Consider the following 24,392-nt stretch of genomic DNA (forward strand, 5'->3'; position numbering starts at 1 on the left):
CTAAATGTTGAGGTTTAAGCCGACTTTTTCACTCTCCTCTTTCACTTTCATCAAGAGGCTCTTTAGTTCTTCTTCACTTTATGCCATAAGGGTGGTGTCATCTGCATATCTGAGGTTCTTGATATTTCTCCCAGCAATCTTGATTCCAGCTTGTGCTTCCTCCAGCCCACCATTTCTCATGATGTACTCTACATATAAGTTAAATAAGCAGGGTGACAATACCCAACCTTGACGTACTCCTTTTCCTATTTGGAACCAGTCTGTTGTTCCACGTCCAGTTCTCACTGTTCCTTCCTGACTTGCATACAGGTTTCTCACGAGGCAGGTCAGGTGGTCTGGTATTCCCGTCTCTTTCAGAATTTTCCAGTTTATTGTGATCCGCACAGTCAAAGGCTTTGGCATAGTCAATAAATCAGAAATAGATGTTTTTCTGGAACTCTCTTGCTCTTGACAGTCCCTTGGACTGCAAGGAGATCCAACCAGTCCACCCTAAAGGAGACCAGTCCTGGGTGTTCATTGGAAGGACTGATGTTGAGGCTGAAACTCCAATAATTTGGCCACCTGATGCAAAGAGCTGACTCATTAGAAAAGACCCTCATTAGAAAAGAGAAGGGGATGACAGAGGATGAAATGGTTGGATGGCATCACCGACTCGATTGACACAGGTTTGGGTAGACTCCGGGAGTTGGTGATGGACAGGAAGGCCTGGGGTGCTGTGGTTCACAGGGTCGAAAAGAGTTGGACACGACTAAGCGACTGAACTGAACTGATTGCATACTTAATAGACTACTGTATAAGGTACACATAACTTTTACATGCCCTAGGAATTAAGAAAAAAAAATGTGACTTGCTTTATTCTAGTGGCTTGAACCAAACTCACATCATCGCCAATGCATAACTGTACATCTGGTGGGAGTTTTTAAAAATCAGAATAAAGGAATGATAGTTTTATTCTTTTAAAGAAAATTATATAATACAATGTGAAAGCAAATGTGTTACTTACCTGCATTAAATCTGTCAAAAACACATTCTTAGAGGATGTATTATTTTTTCCCAAAAAACCTAACATATTACACAGATTTGATATGACATAACAAGTGCATCCAGGCCTGGGCTTATTAAATTAAACACAGCTTCCAGGGATGCCCAACCTAAATAAAATTCTCAGAGAGCGTAAATGACACAAAACACAGATGCAGGAGAGGTTTGGGGACTTAACTAAGTTAGAAACAAACATCAAAAAACAGACAAACAAACAAACATACACATCACTGAATCATGATTACTTATAATCAACTTAGTTCTGTAACAGACCCAAATAATGATACTGATGATAAGAATGTGAATAAAATTAAAAGCCCATAATTCTTCCCATTAGCCTTCCATAAGGCATTTAACCAATAAAATTTGTGGAGACTCTATCCTGAAAAGCTTTCTACATTTTTCTTAGGTGAAGAGTTTCCCATCATGAAGAGTTGATTTTGCAATATAAGATTTATGGAACAATGACAAATTTTGAAGGAAACCCAAAGTGGAGATTCAATTTTACAAAAGTAAAAATTTATTCTGAGCTTTACTTCAGTTAAAAAGAAATATGAAATCATAAAATAAACAGAAAAACAATTCAGTAGTTTGCTTCAACTGTTTGCTTTATTATGAGCCTCAATTCCTCCAGGAACATACGAACAGTATAAGGGTTAACAAGAGAAGGAGTAACAGAAAGATCTCTGAAGGAGACCTGAGGATGACCCCACATATTAATCCTGTCACCTTTATTGTGACAGGATTATGTGAAGACAGCCAAGAGAATACAGGCATACTTTTTTTTTACTGCACTTTGCAGATTTTTCATTTTTTAAAGAAGAACTGAAGGTTTGTGGCAACTCTGCACTGAGCAAGCCTACTGGTACCAGCAGTGTTGGAGAAGACCCTTGAGAGTCCCATGGACTGCAAGGAGATCCAACCAGTCCATTCTAATGAAGATCAGGCCTGGGTGTTCTTTGGAAGGACTGATGCTGAACCTGAAACTCCAATACTTTGGCCACCTCATGAGAAGAGTTGACTCATTGGAAAAGACTCTGATGCTGGGAGGGATGGAGGGCAGGAGGAGAAGGGGACAACAGAGGATGAGATGGCTGGATGGCATCACCGGCTGGATGGACATGAGTTTGAGTGAACTCTGGGAGTTGGTGGTGGACACGGAGGCCTGGCTGCAATTCATGGGGTCGCAAGGAGTCGGACACGACTGAGCAACTGAAATGAACTGCACTGGTACCAGCATTTGCTTTCTTCCATTTTCTGTGTTGACAAAGGTCTGTATACTCAAAGCTATGGTTTTTCTGGTAGTATATACGGCTGTGAGAGTTAGACGACAAAGAAGGCTGACTGCCGAAAAGAACTGATGCTTTTGAACTGTAGTGTTGGAGAAGACTCTTGAGAGTCCCTTGGACTGTAAAGAGATCAAACCAGTCAATCCTAAAGGAAACCAACCCTGAATATTCATTGGAAGAATTGAGGTGAAGCTGAAGCTCCAATTCTTTGGCCACCTGATACAAAGAGCCGACTCATTAGAAAAGACCCTGGGAAAGACTGAGGGCAGGAAGAGAAGTGGGCAACAGAGGAGAAGGTTAGATCGCACCATGAACTCAATGGACATGAGTTTGAGCAAACTCTGGGAGATAGTGAAGGATAGGGAAGCCTGGGGTGCCACAGTCTATAGAGTCAAAAAGAGTTGGACATGACAAGAGAGTTCCAGAAAAACATCTATTTCTGCTTTATTGACTATGCCAAGGCCTTTGACTGTGTGGATCACAATAAACTGTGGAAAATTCTGAAAGAGATGGGAATACCAGACCACCTGACCTGGCTCTTGAGAAACCTATATGCAGGTCAGGAAGCAACAGTTAGAACTGGACATGGAACAACAGACTGGTTCCAAATAGGAAAAGGAGTACAAGGCTGTATATTCTCACCCTGCTTATTTAACTTATATGTAGAGTAAATCATGAGAAATGCTGGGGTGGAAGAAACACAAGCTGGAATCAAGATTGCTGGGAGAAATATCAATAACCTCAGATATGCAGATGACACCATCCTTATGGCAGAAAGTGAAGAGGAACTAAAAAGCCTCTTGATACAGGTGAAAGAGGAGAGTGAAAAAGTTGGCTTAAAGCTCAACATTCAGAAAACGAAGATCATGGCATCCGGTCCCATCACTTCATGGGAAATAGATGGGGAAACAATGGAAACAGCGTCAGACTTTATTTTGGGGGGCTCCAAAATCACTGCAGATGGTGACTGCAGCCATGAAATTAAAAGACACTTACTCCTTGGAAGAAAAGTTATGACTAACCTAGATAGCATATTCAAAAGCAGAGACATTACTTTGCCAACAAAGGTCCGTCTAGTCAAGGCTATCGTTTTTCCAGTGGTCATGTATGGATGTGAGAGTTGGACTGTGAAGAAAGCTGAGCGCTAAAGAATTGATGCTTTTGAACTGTGGTGTTGGAGAAGACTCTTGAGAGTCCCTTGGACTGCAAGGAGATCCAACCAGTCCATTCTGAACGAGATCAGCTCTGGGATTTCTTTGGAAGAAATGATGCTAATGCTGGAACTCCAGTACTTTGGCCACTTCATGCAAAGAGTTGACTCATTGGAAAAGACCCTGATGCTGGGAGATATTGGGGATAGGAGGAAAAGGGGACGACAGAGGATGAAATGGCTGGATGTCATCACTGACTTGATGGACATGAGTTTGAGTGAACTCCGGGAGTTGGTGATGGACAGGGAGGCCTGGCGTGCTGCGATTCATGGGGTCGCAAAGAGTCGCACACGACTGAGCGACTGAACTGAACTGAACTGAACTGAGTGACAGAACAACAAAATTCTCTGTGTCACACTTTGTAAATTCAGGCACTATTTCAATGTTTTTCATTAGTATTATATTTGTTATAGTGATGTGTGATCTGTGATCTTTAATGTTACACTATGACTTGCTGAAGGCTCATATTTAACAATTAAGCATTTTTAATAAAAGTATGTACTTTTCCAGACATAATACTATTGCACACTTAACAGACTGTAGTATAGGATAAGCATAACTTTGAAATGTATTGAGAAACCAAAGAATTTTGTGTGACTTGTTTTACTGCGATATTCACTTTATTGTGGTGGTCTGGAACCAAACCAGAAATTTCTTCCAGGTATGCCTGCATGAGACATCTACAAGTATGAGAATCCTTAGTCCATTTATGTATCAATTTATTGTTCAGCTGTTTGTGCTCATGTGTATTATCATCAATCTCCTCTGATATGTTGTCAACATCACCAAAGAAAGAATTTATGGGTTGAAGAGCATCTACAGAAAGGGTGAGTTTCTCCGGTCCAACATTTAAAACACTGAAACAACAAACCAAGCTGTATTTTCAAGTTTGTCTGTTTCAAGGATTTCTCAGCCATTCAAAACAACTAGTTAGTTTTATTTTGGAAACAAATCTTTGAAATAAAGACTATAATGTTATTATGGATTACAAAAATGCCAGATCATATATGATTATTGTATTCAGAATACCTCCTGCTAAGACTTTGTATTTTGTTCAGTGTTGCTTACACTAAATAGATGATAAAAAGGACATCATTTAGACTACATAAATAATAATATTCTTAGTAATAAGTATTCCTATGATGTTTTATGTTTGGGTCTTCTTCGGTCTCACAAACTAACAGTAAGTTTATCTGGGGTAAGAGCTACATAATCCATTTATTTCCCTGAATTTTCTAAATTTGAAACATTTAATAAATGTTGTATCTCTACCACTTATCACAGACCAGGTACAAATAAAATTCTATTGAAAATGAATAATTTCTTACAATGCATTCAATTGTAGCCTCACTTCAGTCTCAATCCCATTTTCCACCTTGCCAATGGACAAATTATTTTTCTGAAAGCACCAAACTTGCTACTCTCATGGGCTCTATATTGGCATTTGGATAAAATAAAAACTCCTTTTATCAACTAGAAATAGTACTGCAATGAACATTGGGGTACATGTGTATTTTTCAATTATGGTTGTCTCAGTAGTAGGATTATTGGGTTCCATGAAAGTTTTATTCCTACTAATAGCTTTTTAAGGAATCTTCATATGGTTCCAAATAGTGGCTGTATAACTAGGATATGCAAGCATGTCCTAGATGTTCATTGAAAGATGAAAGGATAAGGAGGTTGTGGTACATAACATACGATGGAATTTTACTCAGCCATAGAAATGAACACATTTGATTCAGTTTTAGCAAGGTAGATGAACCTAGAGTGTGGTATAGAGGGAAGTCAGAAAAACAAATACTGTATTGCTGTTGTTCAGTCACTTGGTCATATCCAACTCTTTGTAAACCCATGGACTGCAGCACGCCAGGCTTCCCTGTCCTTCACTATCTCCCAGAGTTTGTTCAAATTCACATCCACTGAGTCAAAGATGTCATCCAAACAACTCATCCACTATTGCCCACTTTTCCTCCTGCCTTCAATCTTTCCCAGGGTCTTTTCAAATGAGCCAGCTCTTTGCATCAGGTGCCTGAAGTAGTGAGAGGGTAACAGGCAGGAAAGCCAGGGGTCTCCAAATGGAGGAAATAGGCTGCAAGTGTTAGACTTTTTTTTTTTGGTCTCTCTTTTAAGAGGCAGGAGGAAACAAGCTACAAGTGTCAGATTTTTTTTCCCTTCTCTATACAAATTTAAAAGAGGGTTTCTCTTAAAATTCTGTCTTGCCAGGACGACACCCAGTTCCACCTGAACTTAACTTTTCTCAAACCTTGAGCTAACCAATGCGTTTTTCTTGTGGAAATGTTTTTCTTAAGCTATGTTAATGAACTATGTATTTACCCTATACTCTGTCTGTCTTCACATCAGTTCTGCTTAAGACTCAGAACCCATAAGGGCTCAACAAACCAGTATCTTTTACTCGTACTCTGTTCTCCAAATCTATGTTAATGAAACTATATATTTACTTGGAAACCTGCCTTTCTTTAAGATTCATGTCAATTGTTTTATGGCCCGGGATGACTCACCTGATGCCAATGTTATCTCAAAACGCACCTTGTAGGTGAGGGGCCTGACGCCACTCAGAGTTTTGAAACATCTCCTTTCTCTAGTTAGCAGCTTGCTGATAGGTATAAAACATACTGTTAAAGGCTAGCAGGGCTCCACTCTTTCTGCCCTCTTTGGATGTCTATGTCAGAAGCTTTCTCTATCTCTTCTACACCTAAATAAAACTTTATTACAACAAAAGTTCTGAGGGGGCAAGCCTTGTCTCTGACCCTGGATTGAATTCCTCTCCTCCAGAGGCCAAGAATCCCGGCGTCTTTAATAGCTCAGCAACAACCTTTCAGTAGTGGAGCTGCAGCATTAGCAGCAGTCCTTACAAGGAATATTGAGGGTTGATTTTCTTTAAGATTAACTGGTTTCATCTCCCTGCAGTCCAAAGGACTCTCGAAAGTCTCCTCCAGCACCACAGTTAGAAAGCATCAATTCTTCATCGCTCAGTCTTGTTTATGGTCCAAACTTCACATCTGTACATGACTACTGGAAAAACCATAGTTTTGACTAGACTGGACTTTGTCAGCAAATTGATGTCTCTGCTTTTTAATATGCTGTTTAGGTCTGTCATAGCTTTTCCTCCAAGGAGCAAGTATCTTTAATATCATGGTTGCAGTCACCATCCACAGTGATTCTGGAGCCCTAGAAAATAAAGTCTCTCACTGTTTTCATTTTTCCCCATCTATTTCCATGAAGTGATGGGACCAGATGCCATGATCTTTGTTTTTTAAATGTTGAGTTTTAGGCCAGCTTTTTCATTCTCCTCTTTCACTTTCATCAAGAAGCTCTTCAGTTCTTCTTCACTTTCTGCCACAAAGGTGGTGTCATCTGCATGTCAGAGGTTATTGATATTTCTCCCAGCAATCTTGATTCCAGCTTGTTATTCACCCAGCCTGGCATTTCTCATGATGTACTCTGCATGTAAGTTAAACGAGCAGGGTGACAATATACAGCCTTGATGCACCCCTTTCCCAATTTGGAACCACTCCACTATTCCCTGTCTGGTTCTAACTGTTGCTTCTTGACCTTGATACAGGTTTCTCAGGAGGCAGATCAGGTGGTCTGGTATTCCTATTTCTTTAAGAACTTTCCACACTTTGTTGTGATCCACACAGTCAAAGGCTTTAGCATAGTCAATAAAGCACATGTTTTTTCTGAAAGTCTCTTGCTTTTTCAATGATCCAACAGACATTGGTAATTTGATCTCTGGTTCCTCTGCCTTTTCTATATCTAGCTTGAACATCTGGAAGTTCATGGTTCATGTACTGTTGAAGCCTGGCTTGGAGAATTAGCATTACTTTACTAGCATGTGAGATGAGTGTAATTGTGCAGTAGTTTGAGCATTCTTTGGCATTGCCTTTCTTTGGGGTTGGAATGAAAACTGACCTTTTCCAGTCCTGTGGCCACTGCTGAGTTTTCCAAATTTGCTGGCATATTGAGTGCAGCACTTTCACAGCATCATCTTTTAGGATTTGAAATAGCTCAAATGGAACTCCATCACCTCCACTTTTTGTTCGTAGTGGTGCTTCCTAAGACCCACTTGACTTCGCATTCCATAATGTCTGGCTCTAGAGGCAATGGCACCCCACTACAGTACTCTTGCGTGGAAAATCCCATGGACGGAGGAGCCTGGTAGGCTGTAGTCCATGGGGTCGCAAAGAGTCGGACACAACTGAGTGACCTCACTTTCACTTTTCACTTTCATGCATTGGAGAAGGAAATGGCAACCCACTCCAGTGTTCTTGCCTGGAGAATCCCAGGGACGGCAGAGCCTGGTGGGCTGCCGTCTATGGGGTCACACAGAATCGGACACAACTGAAGTGACTTAGCAGCAGCAGCAGCAGCAGGTGAGTGATCACACCATCGTGGTTATCTGGGTCATGAACTTCTTTTTTGTATAGTTCTTCTGTATTCTTGCTACCTGTTCTTAATATCTTCTGTTTCTGTTAGGTCCATACCATTTCTGTCCTTTATTGTGCCCTTCTTTGCATGCAATGTTCTTTTGGTATCTCTAATTTTTTTGAAGAGATCTCTAGTCTTTCCCATTCTATTGCTTTCCTCTATTTTTTTGCATTGATCACTGAGGAAGGTTTTCTTTTCTCTCCTGGCTATTCTTTGGAATTCTGTATTTAAATGGGTATGTCTTTCCTTTTCTCCTTTGCCTTTAGCTTCTCTTCTTTTCTCATTTATTTTTAAGGCCTCCACAGACAATCATTTTGCTTTTTTGCATTTCTTTTTCTTGGGGATGGTCTTGATCACTGCCTCCTATACAATGTCATGAACCTCCATCCATAGTTCTTCAGGTACTCTGTCTATTAGATCTAATCCTTTGAATCTATTTGTCACTTCCACTGTATAAATGTAAGGGATTTGATATGGTGGAAACCAACAGAATATTGTAAAGCAATTATCCTCCAATTAAAAATAAATTAAAAAAAATATTTTAGGACAAAATCCTCCTGATCTGTATCCAGCCTACCACTTCCTTCTGTAGCCTTCTGTTTCCATCTATCCTTCGATGGAACTAATGTTCTTGATGCCTCCAAGCCTGAACATTCAGAGTTCCCTACATTTGGTATACCCTTCCCTCAATACTCCCTCTTTAACCTGTCTAAATGCCACCCACTCTAGGAAACCTCTGCCCATGTCTCATCTTGGTTAGCCGGCCTCTCCACACAATATTCTAGGAAAGAATAAAAATTTGCTTCACTGAGAATAGTGGTTATCAAGTAGGACAGACAACTCTAATGTAAGTTGGAGGGGGTAATTTCCAGCATTAGGATGATCAATGCAAAGTGTGAACTTTGATAAAATTTTAGAGTCTGTACAAATATTGGAAATATCTAATTTTTGAATTTGGGGATTTATGAAGGTCACAGGTTATATTCATTGTGAAAATCAAGGGTGTGAAATACCACTATAATGTCCATTTCTTTCTCACATTCCACATTCCTCTGTAACATGTTAATAACAACAAAGCAAATACAAAACAGTCTACTATAACAATATCCAATAATAACATGTGTTCATAAATATCTGTCCCCTCAGAAATAAGTCTAACACTGATACTCGGTTTTGAGTGTATTATTCATCTCATATATCTTAATTAACTTTAATACCTTTTTCCAAGTGGAATACTTATATTACTAAATTTTGTTGGTATAGGATGTACTCTGTGAGAACTGAAGGATGACAGACACACAGATCACAGTAGAATTGCTATTCTCAGTCTCAACTTCATTACAAATTAGAAGAGACTCTAGGAGTCAAAAGCAAATAAGTGTAGAAAGTGTTAGTTGCTCAGTTGTGCCCAACTCTTTGTAACCCCATGGACTACAGCCCACCAGGCTCCTCTGTCCATGAGATTTCCCAGGCAAGAATACTGGAGTGGGTTGCCATTTCCTTCTCCAGGGGATCTTCCCTACCCAGGGATCGAACCTGGGTGTCCTGCACTGCAGGCAGATTCTTTACTGACTGAGCTACAAGGAAAGTAGGGAAAGAGAAGGATAAAAGGAAATCAAAGAAGCTCTGATTGGGATAGTATACAGGGAGGTTGGGACAAAAATATCTATAAGTCAGAGAGATTTTAAAAAGCGATAGAGGTTCTCCTGCTAACCTTGTAGACACAAACACGTGAACTGCTAGAGATGGGGTCAAGTGGCAAGGACCTGAGGATCTCTAGGAGCTGAAAGCACTACCCAGGAAATATTAAATGAGAAAACAATGTATGTCAATCCTATATCCACAATTAAGTGAATTTTGCTAACTATCATGAGCCTGTAAAAGGACTGCAAACCTCAGACAAGATGATAGGCTCAGCTAAAATCTTAATTTCAGTATGTGAGACCTTGATCAGAGATTTCAACTAAGCTACACTTACACTCCTGGACCATCGAAACTATGAGATAATATATTTGCAATGTTTTAAGCTATTAAACTTTTGGTATTTTGTGAAATAGTATTAGAAAATGAGTTCATCATGCTTTAAAAAACAAGCAAAAAGAAAAAAGCAAATATTGATCTCACGTGTCTACTTACAAATCATCTACATTCTACATCCAACATTTGTTTTTCAAACAATGCATTATCTTTTCTTTGTACCCTAATGAGAGATTCCATTTTCATGAAATTTGTACATTCAAAATTTATTATAAAACCATTTTATCTTTGAGCTTAAATTTAATTCAAAATATATCTGAAAGAGAAAATTAACCCTAAAAATACTTTCCCCAAATCTTTGGAATCATATATTAAAATCTTTTAATTCTAGTAAATCTTTATCATATTCTATGCTTAAAAATAAACAATTAACATAATTATATCTCTTCCAGTATTATGTTAATCACTAAAATATATCACACTAAGAAATATACCACAATGTGAGAACATACTCACTCACTGTGCTCATTTAATCCTAACCCCAACCACACATTTTCATACAGTGTGTTAATATATAGAGAAAAAAGAGACTAATTTCAGAATCCAAAAAGTCATATGTAATTACATAATAATAATATTAATAATTTCTCCAACATAACAATGTTTTCATAGCTAATCTTGTCAGTCAGTAAACTGGGATAAAGAATTTGATGATATTGTCTATCATTCAGTTAAAGGGCAAAATAAGCTTCAATGTTTTCAGAATACAACAATTAAAATTTTATTCTGTGCATTTGTCAAACAGGAAATTTGTGATTAAATAAATTTACAAAATTCAGAATATATGTTTATATTGTCAGTATATTATACTTTCTTGTATAATTCCAAATAAAGTTTGGTACTTTAAACAGAAATCTACTTTAAGTTTAGCCTACCTTCCACACTCAAAGTCCCCATTTTAGACTCCAAGAAGTCAAATAATGTGCTTGGTGCTGATGGCCTTGCATTTCCTAGTTCTTCTTCATCTTCAGATCTTATTCGCCCCCTGCCTTTCCCTTTACCTGAAGAAGTAAAGTAAGATGCATACATTATACATGCAAAAACAAAAGGAGAATATACACTAAAATATTATCAGCAGACCTCTTAAGTAAAACTTTATACACATATTTCTTTTCATATTTTTCTGTAGGATCTATATCCTTTATAACAAAAATGTTTTTAAATGACTATATTAACTAGCACCTTTAATCTTCTAAATGGCCTATCTGGAAATTTGTTCATGTAAATTGTGTTTGAAGGAAATAAATCATTTTTATAAGATTTTTCTGTAACCACATTTTTTTAAATTGAAATACAGTTGATTTACAATGTTGTGGTAATCTCTGCTATATAGTGACTACTTATTTTTTTAAAAGAATATATGATTAGGATTTGAAAAATGACATATGCTTGACCATACAATAATTTAAAAGTAACACTAAATAAAAGTCATGTTCCTGTTAATTATTGTTTGTAGACTATTTAGTCAGTTATAAAAGTGGCCTAGTTCTAGAAATAGATTAAATAGAGCCAGTTATTTTATATTTTCTCTATTACTCAAAACCTTGTTTTATTAGATCTACTTTATTTTACATAAAGATGAAGACTATGAGACTAAAAATAACCTATATGTCTCTGTGGTTCCAAAATGGGTGCTCCCTCCACTTACCATAAAGGTAAATGAAGTTACAGACTTCACAGCAACAAAACCCAGTTTCTGTCAACAACATACATTTCTCTGAAAAGCAAACAATATCGTCTGGCACATTGATTAATGGATTATACCTCTCAAAGGTGGACCTGTAACAGGTTTCTGTTTATTGCTGTTAAGAAGTACATTCAGTGCTGCTTCTAAGTTGTTGCCATTATCCATGAGAGCTTGCCTTGATGCTTCTTTACTAAAGCCCATTTCTGTTATGTGTCTCAGAGCCTTCTCATCAACCTATAAGCAACAAAGAAAAGTTATGCCGATGGCCAATAAACAAGTGAAGTATAAGTTTTTAAATATATATTGTTTTGTAACTAAAAATTATATCTGATGTTTATGGAAAAACGTAATATTAATATATTATTTGCTGGCTGTTTTTTCATACCAACACTCAAGAAAAGATCTGTGATATGCAAGGTTGTGCCTTGAGTATTTTCTTTGCACCATTACAAATGCAAAACAAACAAAAAAAGAAATTTTATGATATGTCACAATAAAGCTTTTGAAAATAAAACGGGCAGTGAAAACTACCTAATGAAAAATTTTCATGGTTAATACTTCTCTGTCCTAAGGAAATACAATTTATATAGCACCTCTTAAAAAATTCAAAGTATAAAAAGAAGCTAACAAAATGGTACCATCTCAGTAGCTTGGTTTTTTTCCTACTCTCTATTGTTTCAATATTCTGCTTTATATTTATAAGCAATACTATCTATGAAGCTTTGACAACCTATACCTCAAATTAAAAAAATCTACAAGTGTCAGAATCCCATATCTTGAAAAATATGGACCTGAGTAGAATTAAAGGACTGTTTAAGTACCATAAACATATCTCATGAAGACATTTATCAAACCATAACCAGCTGAGAAATACACAACTAACTTTTGTACTTTTATGAGTTGAGATGGATAGGCTTTAAGATAGTATTTAAGACAGCATGCGTGTTGCTCACATCTACTCTCATACCCACGTAGGCACTGATAAAGGACTTCAAAAAAAAAAAAAAAAAAACCTGTTTTTTAAAACTCTGACTTTTTTTTAAAACTCTGATTTTATGAATTCCAAACACAAAATCCTTTTCAAACACAGTAATAGCTATTAATAGGTCAGAGTTACACATAAGAGAAAATTGACATCCCTGCTGTAGATATGCTAAAGTAAATGTAAAAAGGTCTGGACATTAAAACTATAATCCACCCTTCTTATTCAAAACTTATCTAAATGTAAAAAAAAAAAAAAAAAAAAATCCTTTCAAAGGCTTTCTCTCTCCCAATTATTTCACAAGTAAATATCTAATTAAGAATACTGTCCCTTATATAGAATTTAACCAAAAACACTCTTAAGAATCAATACATATCCAACCTTGGTATAACTTATTCTACCTTTCTTGTTAACCTGATTGGCAGTTAACCAAACTCTCATTCAAGGTGCTGGCAGGTCCATGCCCTGACAACTTTAGGAAAAAACCTTCCTTGCCTCTCCTAGTTTGTGTTGTTTACTGGCAGTTTTTGGCTTTCCTTAGTTTATAGATGCATCATTCCAGTCACACAGCCATCTTCTCACTGTGCGTCTTCATATCAACTTTTCTCTGTATGTGTCTGCCTCTGTGTCTAAATCTCCCCTCTTTATACAGGTTAAATTAGTGTCATTTTGGCTTACGGCTCATCCTAATGGCCTCTTTTTAACTTGGTATTTCTGTAAAGATTCTATTTCCAGAGAAAGGCAGTCACACTTTAAGGTACTGGTGGTCAAGACTTCAATCTATCTTGTTAGGGGTAGGTGGGGTTGGGACACGATTCAACCTATAAAATCATCTATTGTCAAAAATATTTTAAAGAAACTATCCACTGACACCCCAAATCAAGTCTTTTTTTTCAATTGCTGAAATTAAAGAACTGAAAACCATGCAACAGGCAAAAGCACTGGGTACCTGATCATCAGAATTTCAAACTGTCTTTTTGATTATTCTCCTTCATTCTTAAATGACAATTTTTATGAATAGAATTATAGATGAAGAGTTTTTCTTTCAGTACTTTCAATGTATCACCCCACTGCTTCCTTGCCTTCATAGGTTTTAATGAAAAACTGGCCATTTATTGAGGATCCCTTGTATTTGATGAGTTACTTCTCTCTCACCACTTTCAAGATATCCTGTCTCTACCTTTCAACAACTAGATTATGTGTCTTGGTGTGTCTCTGCATTTATCCTATAGGAGACCACTGAGCTTCTGAGATTTGTAGATTTCATCAAATTTGGTAATGGGGGGGGCATTAGTTCCTCAAATACTTTTCCTATTCCTTTTTCTTTTCAATTGAGACTCCTGTAATGTATATCCTGGTATATTTGATGATGCCTCATAGATCCCTTAGGCTCTACTTTTCTTCATTCTTCTCTCTTTCTCATCTTAGACTGGGTAATTTCAATTGCTCTCTATTAAAGCTCAGTAATTCTTTCTTCTGCCTGCTCTTGTCTGATGTTGAACCTAAGAAAATGTTTTATTTCTACTACCGTACTTTCTAGTTCAAGAAATTCTATTTTCTTTTTTTATAATTTACCTTTATTGATATATCCTCATATATCATCCATATATTGTTCTCCTGATTTCTTTGAGCTCTTTGTCAATGGTTCCCTTCAGACCTGTATTTCTAAGACAGTTAATTTAAGGTCCTTTTTTTTTTTAACAAGTTCAATGCCTGGGTTTCTTCAGGGATAGTTTCTTTCAATTTCTTTTTCCTATGAATGGGTCATACTTTCTGTTTTTTGGTATGCTTTATAATTTTCTGCTGAGAACTGAAAATTCTGAATACTGTACTGGTGGCAATTTTGGAAATCAACTTCTCCCTCCTCCTCAGAGACTGATGTTGTTTCTTGATGAAGACTGCAGTTATAAGTTTGTTTAGTAACTGTTCCAAACTTTTTTGGTAAGGATTCTATTCTTTATGATCTGTGATCACTGGAGTCTTTGTTCCATTATCTCCGTAATCAGCCAGTGACCATCTTTCTTTATCCATCACCACTCTGTATGCTGCAAGAGTTTGACTTGACTCCAAAGTTGTAAAATAGTTGCTTCAGACATTTGTCAGCTTAATAGTTGTTTTGACGGAGGAGACAATTCCTAGAACTTTCCATTTTGCCATCTTTGTGATATCACTCCCTTCTTATGCTTTTAATCTTCAAAATAATCTGAAACTGCTGGTCTTTAGTGTTCTATGGCAAGACAGTCCCAAAAAATGGTTCTCAATGCACTCAAGTTAAAGCACTTCTTGAGTAAGAAACAGTGTCTTTTTCAACTTGTTATATCCACTCAAACCTGAAAACTGACTTTTTTTTTTTTTACAATGAGATGGTCATGTTCTCAAGGAAGCAATAGTCTAGCTGTTATAAACTCATTCTCCTTAGCTAGTGATTGATTTAGGAATGGATACATAACCTAGTCCTAGTCAATGAACGACAGATGGAATTTACTGGAGATTTCAAAAATTATTTTCTTATCTCATAAAACACCCACACACAGAGAAATGTCCCCTTTCATTCCTGCCTTTGAACTTTGTGCATGAAGATTTAACACACAGAGAATCCTGTAACGCAGAGAAGAAAGCCAAGAAACTAGAGCGATGCCTACCAGAGTTCCAACATTGTTATACTGCTTAATTTGCCAATCTTTATAACCATCCAGATCCAGATTTCTTGTTATATGAGATGACAAATCCTATTATTTAAGCTAATCTTAGAACTCTCTAGACAAAATCACCCAAGGTCATTCAAGCTGGAAAGGTAGAGGAAAATGAATTCGTCAGTTCCCTTATATCTGAAGACACTGTGGCATACCCAACAACATCTGACTTCCCATTTATCTTAAAAATCTAGTAATATTTTGCAATTGAATCTATAATATAAATTTACTGTTTCAACATACTTTCCACAAAGAACAAAACAAAATGACTTCAGATAAATTCTGAGAAAAGATGCAGGAAAGGAGAGGAAAGGGCAGATAACTATGCTTTTGATGCATCATCTTTTAGAATATCATTTCCATTGAACGTTTTCTGTATAATTCGATGACTTTTTATCAGTCCATTTCAAAAGACATCATTCACACATTAGAAAGTTAAGTAAATTTTACTTAAGTAATTATTTTTCAAATAATCCAAATTTTCCACGAATTAATGGAATCCTTAGTGAAAGTCGTCTTATACTTGTAACACTGTCTATAATATACTAAAAAAGTTAGTGGTGGTTCCGAGAATTTAAAAACAAGACTATTAAAGCAAAAAAGACGCGAACTTAATGGTTGGTTCTTCAGTCTTACCAGTTCTCTATAGACACCTTCATGTTTTCCCTCTGATTTGTTTGCCTTTTCTTTCTGTAAAATTTCCCTATTTCGGTTACCAGCAGCATTCATGTTGAGATTACTTCTAGCACCACCACCACCGCCTCCAAATGTCTTGGTCTTCAGATAAGAGAAAGATAAAATAAATATAAATAAACAGCATTTTAAAAAGCTCTAAAGTCTAAGTTATCACTAAAAACATCTTGGCAAAACTGAAATAGTTAAGTTTCCTAATTATGTTTAACAGGAAAAAAATGAAATGTTAACTAATTCTTTCTAAACATCTACTAGTCATAATCTCATCTTTCCACAAGTCCAGGGAATTAGAAAAATTATATGATTATAATATTTACATCTTCAAGGAAAATCATTAGAACAAACTTAAGTAGACAGCAATATAGAAAATAATCCAAGTATTATGGATATGAGATGTCAAAAATTATTCCAGTAAAATACTTGACTGATACCATGACATGCGTGTTACAGGTCCAGCTACATGTCAAGGCTTTCTTTAGCAAGGTCATGGTGGAGAGATCTGACAGAATGTGGTCCACTGGAGAAGGGAATGGCAAACCACTTCAGTATTCTTGCCTTGAAACCCCATGAACAGTATGAAAAGGCAAAATGATAGGATACTGAAAGAGGAACTCCCCAGGTCAGTAGGTGCCCAATATGCTACTGGAGATCAGTGGGAAAATAACTCCAGAAAGAATGAAGGGATGGAGTCAAAGCAAAAAGAATAACCAGCTGTGGATGTGACTGGTGATAGAAGCAAGGTCCGATGCTGTAAAGAGCAATATTGCATAGGAACCTGGAATGTCAGGTCCATGAATCAAGGCAAAATGGAAGTGGTCAAACAAGAGATGGCAAGAGTAAATGTTGACATTCTAGGAATCAGCAAACTCAAAAGCACTGGAATGGGTGAATTTAACTCAGATGACCATTATATCTACTACTGCGGACAGGAATCCCTCAGAAGAAATGGAGTAGCCATCATGGTCAACAAAATAGTCCAAAATGCAGTACTTGGATACAATCTCAAAAACGACAGAATGATCTCTGTTCATTTCAAAGGTGAACCATTCAATATCACAGTAATCCAAGTGTATGCCCCAAACAGTAATGCTGAGGAAGCTGCGGTTGAACGGTTGTATGAAGACCTACAAGACCTTTTAGAACTAACACCCAAAAAAGATGTCCTTTTCATTATAGGGGACTGGAATGCAAAAGTAGGAAGTCAAGAAACACCTGGAGTAACAGGCAAATTTGGCCTTGGAATATGGAATGAAGCAGGGCAAAGACTAATAGAGTTTTGCCAAGAAAATGCACTGGTTATAACAAACACCCTCTTCCAACAACACAAGAGAAGACTCTACACATGGACATCACCAGATGGTCAACACCGAAATCAGATTGATTATATTCTTTGCAGCCAAAGATGGAGAAGCTCTATACAATCAACAAAAACAAGACCAGGAGCTGACTGTGGCTCAGATCATGAACTCCTTATTGCCAAATTCAGACTGAAATTGAAGAAAGTAGGGAAAACCACTAGACCATTCAGGTACGACCTAAATCAAATCCCTTATGATTATACAGTGGAAGTGAGAAATAGATTTAAGGGCCTAGATCTGATAGATAGAGTGCCTGATGAACTATGGACTGAGGTTCGTGACATTGTACAGGAGACAGGGATTAAGACCATCCCCATGGAAAAGAAATACAAAAAAGCAAAATGGATGTCTGGGGAGGCCTTACAAATAGCTGTGAAAAGAAGAGAAGTGAAAAGCAAAGGAGAAAAGGAAAGATATAAGCATCTGAATGCAGAGTTCCAAAGAATAGCAAGAAGAGATAAGAAAGCCTTCCTCAGTGATCAGTGCAAAGAAATAGAGGAAAACAATAGAATGGGAAAGACTAAAGATCTTTTCAAGAAAATTAGAGATACCAAGGGGACATTTCATGCAAAGATGGGCTCGATAAAGGACAGAAATGGTATGGACCTAACAGAAGAAGAAAATATTAAGAAGAGGTGGCAAGAATAAACAGAAGAACTGTACAAAAAAGAGCTTCACGACCAAGACAATCATGATGGTGTAATCACTGACTAGAGCCAGACATCCTGGAATGTGAAGTCAAGTGGGCCTTAGAAAGCATCACTACGAACAAAGCTAGTGGAGGTGATGGAATTCCAGTTGAGCTATTTCAAATCGGAGAGATGATGCTGTGAAAGTGCTGCACTCAATATGCCAACAAATTTGGAAAACTCAGCAGTGGCCACAGGACTGGAAAAGGTCAGTTTTCATTGCAATCCCAAAGAAAGGCAATGCCAAAGAACACTCAAACTACCACACAATTGCACTCATCTCACACGCTAAAGTAATGGGCAAAATTCTCCAAGCCAGGCTTCAGCAACATGTGAACCGTGAACTTCCAGATGTTCAAGCTGGTTTTCGAAAAGGCAGAGGAACCAGAGATCAAATCGCCAACATCCGCTGGATCATGGAAAAAGCAAGAGAGTTCCAGAAAAACATCTATTTCTGCTTTATTGACTATGTCAAAGCCTTTGACTGTGTGCATCACAATAAACTGTGGAAAATTCTGAAAGAGATGGGAATACCAGACCACCTGACCTGCCTCTTGAGAAATCTGTTGCAGGTCAGGAAGCAAGTTAGAACTGGACATGGAACAACAGACTGGTTCCAAATAGGAAAAGGAGTACGTCAAGGCTGTATATTGTCACCCTGCTTATTTAACTTATACGCAGGGTACATCATGAGAAATGCTGGACTGGAAGAAGCACAAGCTGGAATCAAGATTGCCAGGAGAAATATGAATAACCTCAGATATGCAGATGACACCACCCTTATGGCAGAAAGTGAAGAGGAACTAAAAAGCCTCTTGAAAGTGAAAGTGGAGAGTGAAAAAGTTGGCTTAAAGCTCAACATTCAGAAAATGAAGATCATGGCATCCGGTCCCATCACTTCATGGGAAATAGATGGGGAAACAGTGGAAACAGTGACAGACTTTATTTTTGGGGGCTCCAAAATCACTGCAGATGGTGACTACAGCCATGAAATTAAAAGACGCTTACTCCTCGGAAGAAAAGTTATGACCAACCTAGATAGCATATTCAAAAGCAGAGACATTACTTTGCCAACAAAGGTCCGTCTAGTCAAGGCTATAGTTTTTCCTGTGGTCATGTATGGATGTGAGAGTTGGACTGTGAAGAAGGCTGAGTGCCGAAGAATTGATGTTTTTGAACTGTGGTGTTGGAGAAGACTCTTGAGAGTCCCTTGGACTGCAAGGAGATCCAACCAGTCCATTCTGAATGAGATCAGCCCTGGGATTTCTTTGGAAGGAATGATGCTAAAGCTGAAACTCCAGTACTTTGGCTACCTCATGTGAAGAGTGGACTCATTGGAAAAGACTCTGATGCTGGGAGGGATTAGGGACAGGAGGAGAAGGGAACGACAGGATGAGATGGCTGGATGGCATCACCAACTCGATGGACACGACTCTGAGTGAACTCCGGGAGTTGGTGATGGACAGGCAGGCCTGGCGTGCTGTGATTCATGGGGTCGCAAAGAGTCGGACATGACTGAACGACTGAACTGAAACCTATTTAAGAATTAGTTACATTACACCCATGATCCAGTAACAAGAATAATATTCCATATTCTATAATCGAAGAATGTAAACAAATAATACAAATTTTAATACTGGATTAAAAGTCTCATTACTAATTTATTATCTATATTAATTGCATAGTATGCTATATCTTGGGGGCTTCCCAGATAACACAAGTGGTAAAGAATCAGCCTGCCAATGCAGAAGAGGAAGGGAAGATCCCTGGGTCAGGAAGATATCCTGGAGAAGGAAATGGCAACCCACTCCAGTATTTCCTGCCTGGGAAATCTCATGGGCAGAGGAGCCTGGCAGGCTACAGTCCTTGGGGTCACAAAGAGTCAGACACGACTGACCATGCATACACTGTACCATGCTATACCTTATCAACTATGTATAAAACTTTCAAAGTCCTAGTTCTTATTTTTCTGACATTTGAATAATTCTTTGTGTAATTAAATTTGAATTTGATCTCATTTCTGTTTTATCAAAACCACTGTGGAAAGATTAGAACACTGGTTTAGAAAGACACAATTTCATGATTGAAAAGCACCTCACGGTTGTTATTTGTACAATATCAAATTATGCATCTGGTTATATAATATCTTTATAGTTTTCTAACAAATCTAATAAAAGTAGAAGCCAACACTTGATTTTTATTAGGGATAACCAGTAATATTTTTAAAGTGTCTTACAATGATTACAATAAGAAAACATTTCAGATATACATTTAATTAAGACTGACAAATTAATTTGAATCATATGAAAATATAAAGAAATAAAACCTGAAAAACAGAAAAATGATGTGGTATGATCATCAATGGACAACACATAAATATCTCTATTAGGTAGTTGATACATCACAATATTTAAATTTAACTCAAATCAAAATTAAAACCACAACTTCAGAGATTCATTACTGGATTAATTCAATTTTTGTTACCTGCAATCCAGCAAAAAAAAAAAAGATTTCAAATGTCTTGACAGTCCTTATTTATGCTACCATAGGAAAAATATGAGTTTATATTAATGTTATACAAAGTTTATCAGACTGAGAAACAATGTAATATAGTTAAGAATACAGGCTTCAGTTCAATTCAGTTGCTCAGTCATGTCCAACTCTTTGCAACCCCATGGACTACAGGACATCAGGTTTCCATGTCCATCATCAACTCCTGGAGCTTTCTCCAACTCATGTCCATTGAATCGGTGATGCCATCCAACCATCTCATCCTCTGTCACCCCTTCTCCTGCCTTCAATCTTTCCCAGAATCAGGGTCTTTTCCAATGAGTCAGGTCTTTGCATCAGGTGGACAAAGTATTGGAGTTTCAGCTTTAGCATCAGTCCTTCCAATGAACATTCAGGACTGATTTCCTTTAGGATGGACTGGTTTGACTTCCTTGCAGTCCAAGGGACTCTCAAAGAGTCTTCTCCAATACCACAGTTCAAAAGCATTAATTCTTCAGTGCTCAACTTTCTTTATAGTCAAACTCTCACATCCATACATGACCAATGGAAAAACCATAGTTCTGACTAGATGAACCTTTGTTGACAAAGTAATGTCTCTGCTTTTAACATAATGGCAACCCACTCCAGTGTTCTTGCCTGGAAAATCCTAGGGACGGTGGAGCCTGGTGGGCTGCCGTCTGTGGGGTCGCACAGAGTTGGACATGACTAAAGTGACTTAATAGTAGTAGTAGTAGTAGTAGTAGTAGTAGTAGTAGTAGGTTGGTCATAGCTTTTCTTCCAGGGAGTAAGCGTCTTTTAATTCATGGCTGCAGTCACCATTTGCAGTGATTTTGGAGCCCAAGAAAATAAAGTTTCTCACTGTTTCCACTGTTTCCCCATCTATTTCCCATGAAGTGATGGGATCAGATGCCATGATCTTCATTTTCTGAATGTTGAGTTTTAGGCTAACTTTTTCACTCTCCTCTTTCACTTTCATCAAGAGGCTCTTCAGTTGCTCTTCACTTTCTGCCATAAGAGTGGTGTCATCTGCATAACTGAGGTTATTGATATTTCTCCCAGCAATCTTGATCCCAGCTTGTGCTTCATCCAGCCTGGCATTTCACATGATGTACTCTGCATATAAGTTAAATAAGCAGGGTGACAATATACAGCCTTGACATATCCTTTCCCAATTTGGAACCAGTCCGTTGTTCCATATCCAGTTCTAACTGTTGCTTCTTGACCTGCATACAGATTTCTCAAGAGGCAGGGAAAGTGGTCTGGTATTCCATCTCTTTCAGAATTTTCTCCAGTTTGTTGTGATCTAGTGTCATAGACTTTGGTGTAATCAATAAAGCAGAAGTAGATGTTTTTCTGGTATTCTCTTGCTTTTTCTATGATCCAACGGATGTGGGCAATTTGATCGCTGGTTCCTCTGCCTTTTCTAAATCCAGGTTGAACATCTGGAAGTTCACAGTTCACGTACTGTTGACCTGGCTCAGAGGATTTTGAGCATTACTTTGCCAGCATGTGAGATGAATACAATTGTGTGGATGTTTGAACATTCTTTGGCATCGCCCTTCTTTGGGACTGGAATGAAAACTGACCTTTTTCCAGTCCTGTGGCCACTGCTGAGTTTTCCAAATTTGCTGGCATATTGAGTGCAGCACTTTCACAACCTCATCTTTTAGGATTTGAAATAGATCAACTGGAATTCCATCCACTAGCTTTGTTCACAGTGATGCTTCCTAAGGCTCACTTGACTTCACACTCCAGGATGTCTGGCTCTAGATCAGACCATCATGGTTGTTGGGGTCATGAAGATCTTTTTTCTATTCTTCTGTGTTATTCTTGTTACCTCTTATTAATATCTTCTGCTTCTGTTAGGTCCATACCATTTCTGTCTTTTATCTGCCCATCTTTGCATGAAATGTTGCCTTGGTATCTCTAATTTTCTTGAAGAGATCTCTAGTCTTTCCCATTCTATTGTTTTCCTCTATTTAAATCTCTGCTGAGCCACTTCCTAGTTCCAGCCCTCAGACATTTAACTTAACTTCTCCTTTCCATAAGCTTTGGGTTTCTCATCCTTAAAACAGGAACAAGAGAATTTCCTGCTGGTCCAGTGGTTAAGTCTCCACGCTTCCACTGCACAAAGCACAGATTCGATTCCTTGTCAGGAACTAAGATCCCACATGTCACACTACACTGTCAACAAAAAAACCTACCTCACTGCGATATTGGGAGGATTATCTTCTGGAGACATTTCTTTATTATTTTCTTTCCATTTTATGGATTAAGGAACAAGATAAACAGCATTTTCAGAACTACTTTTCATTGCTGTAAAATAGTTGTTCCTCACTAAACATACAAATATCTAAAGACATCACAACATAAACATTACCCATAAGGTAAGTGATGTGAGTCAGGCATCTGTGAGATCATCATGACCATGAAACCTAAGTGGGCCTTAATGCAGTCTAGCAATCATACTACATTTTCCTAGACCATTTACCTCCCAATCTTCCCAACCACTATTTCACATGTCTCCTAGCTCCTCAAACTTCAAACATCTTCTCCCTCATTGTGACTGTATGACCATGCTTACTTCCTCACTGGAAAAACTAAAATAATCATTAAAGAACTTACACAGATTTTTACCACATCAACCTACTCACTAATATCTGTACATCTACAGTTTATCTTACCACCATCTATACAGAATGTGAAGAGAATGCACAACTTCCCTAACTCTACATTAATTTTCAAGCTACATCTTACAGAACGTTTCAACAACCTTTGATACATTCAATACGCCACACTCCATGATATAATTTCTGTATTCTCTTGTTTAATTCCTATCTTACTGGTCACACCTTGGCTGGTTCAACTTCTTTCATTCAACTGGTAAGGTTAAAATGCTAAAGGATTTGTTCCTTATACTTTTCCCTTCCTTTCAGCTCCTATTCCCTTGGGGATCACATATGACCTCATGATTTTAAATATCATTCATATGCATTTCACTCTCAAATGCACACATCCATCCCAAAGTTCACCTTTTACCTCTTCTCTGTCTCGCTGCCTATTAGACATTACCAGGTGGATGCCTGAAAGGCACCTCAGTATTAACATGTTCAAAACAAAACACCCTATTCAAACCCTGTCTTTTCCAATTCAAAGTAAGCAACTCTAACCTGCTAATTTTTCAGGGCAAAATCCTTGAAGTCTTTTGTAACACCTCTTCTTACAAGCTGTGTATTTAATCTCTCAGAAATTCTGATGGTTGTATTTTTCAAAATACCTGAATCTGAACAATTTACACTACCTATACACCTGCCATCACTACCAAAACTTTTTCTCCCCCTGGATTATTTCAATAATTCCCTAACTTGTATGATTCCCATCTTCCCTTTCTGAACACAACAGCCAGAATTAGACTTTCTAAATGTAGGTCTGCTGATATATTGATATGCTGACAACCCTCCAAAGGCTCCTCATTTCTTTCTGAAAGTCTTTAAGATGGCTTACAGGGCCCTTCATAAGCTGACCTCCATTATCACTCCTGATTTTATATTCTAGACTTTGTCCCTCTGCTTTCTCTGCTTCTACTAGTCACTGTGCTATTCCTTCAACATAAACTCCTGCTTTAGAGCCTTTGCAGTAGCTTTTCCTTCTCCCTGGAACACTCTTCTCAGATCATGTCACTAATTCTTACTGCCTTAGATTCTTGACACAAATTTCACCATCTTGAAGCCTAATCAAATTACTATATTTAA

The 24,392-nt window shown here is 37.7% G+C and overlaps 1 protein-coding gene across 2 annotated transcripts in view; it reads right to left on the reverse strand.

Moving 5' to 3' along the window:
• TDRD3 (tudor domain containing 3) overlaps window positions 1-24,392 on the reverse strand; it is a 226,815-nt gene that overhangs the window by 70,890 nt on the left and 131,533 nt on the right. For both annotated transcript variants that reach the window (XM_005213542.5, NM_001046426.2), the window contains 3 exon segments: window positions 16,026-16,166; window positions 11,792-11,948; window positions 10,903-11,028 (listed from right to left, as the gene is read on the reverse strand). In XM_005213542.5, the coding sequence (XP_005213599.2) occupies window positions 10,903-11,028; window positions 11,792-11,948; window positions 16,026-16,166 (424 nt within the window).

Source organism: Bos taurus, chromosome 12 (genome assembly GCF_002263795.3).
Source record: "Bos taurus isolate L1 Dominette 01449 registration number 42190680 breed Hereford chromosome 12, ARS-UCD2.0, whole genome shotgun sequence".
NCBI lineage: Eukaryota > Metazoa > Chordata > Mammalia > Artiodactyla > Bovidae > Bos > Bos taurus.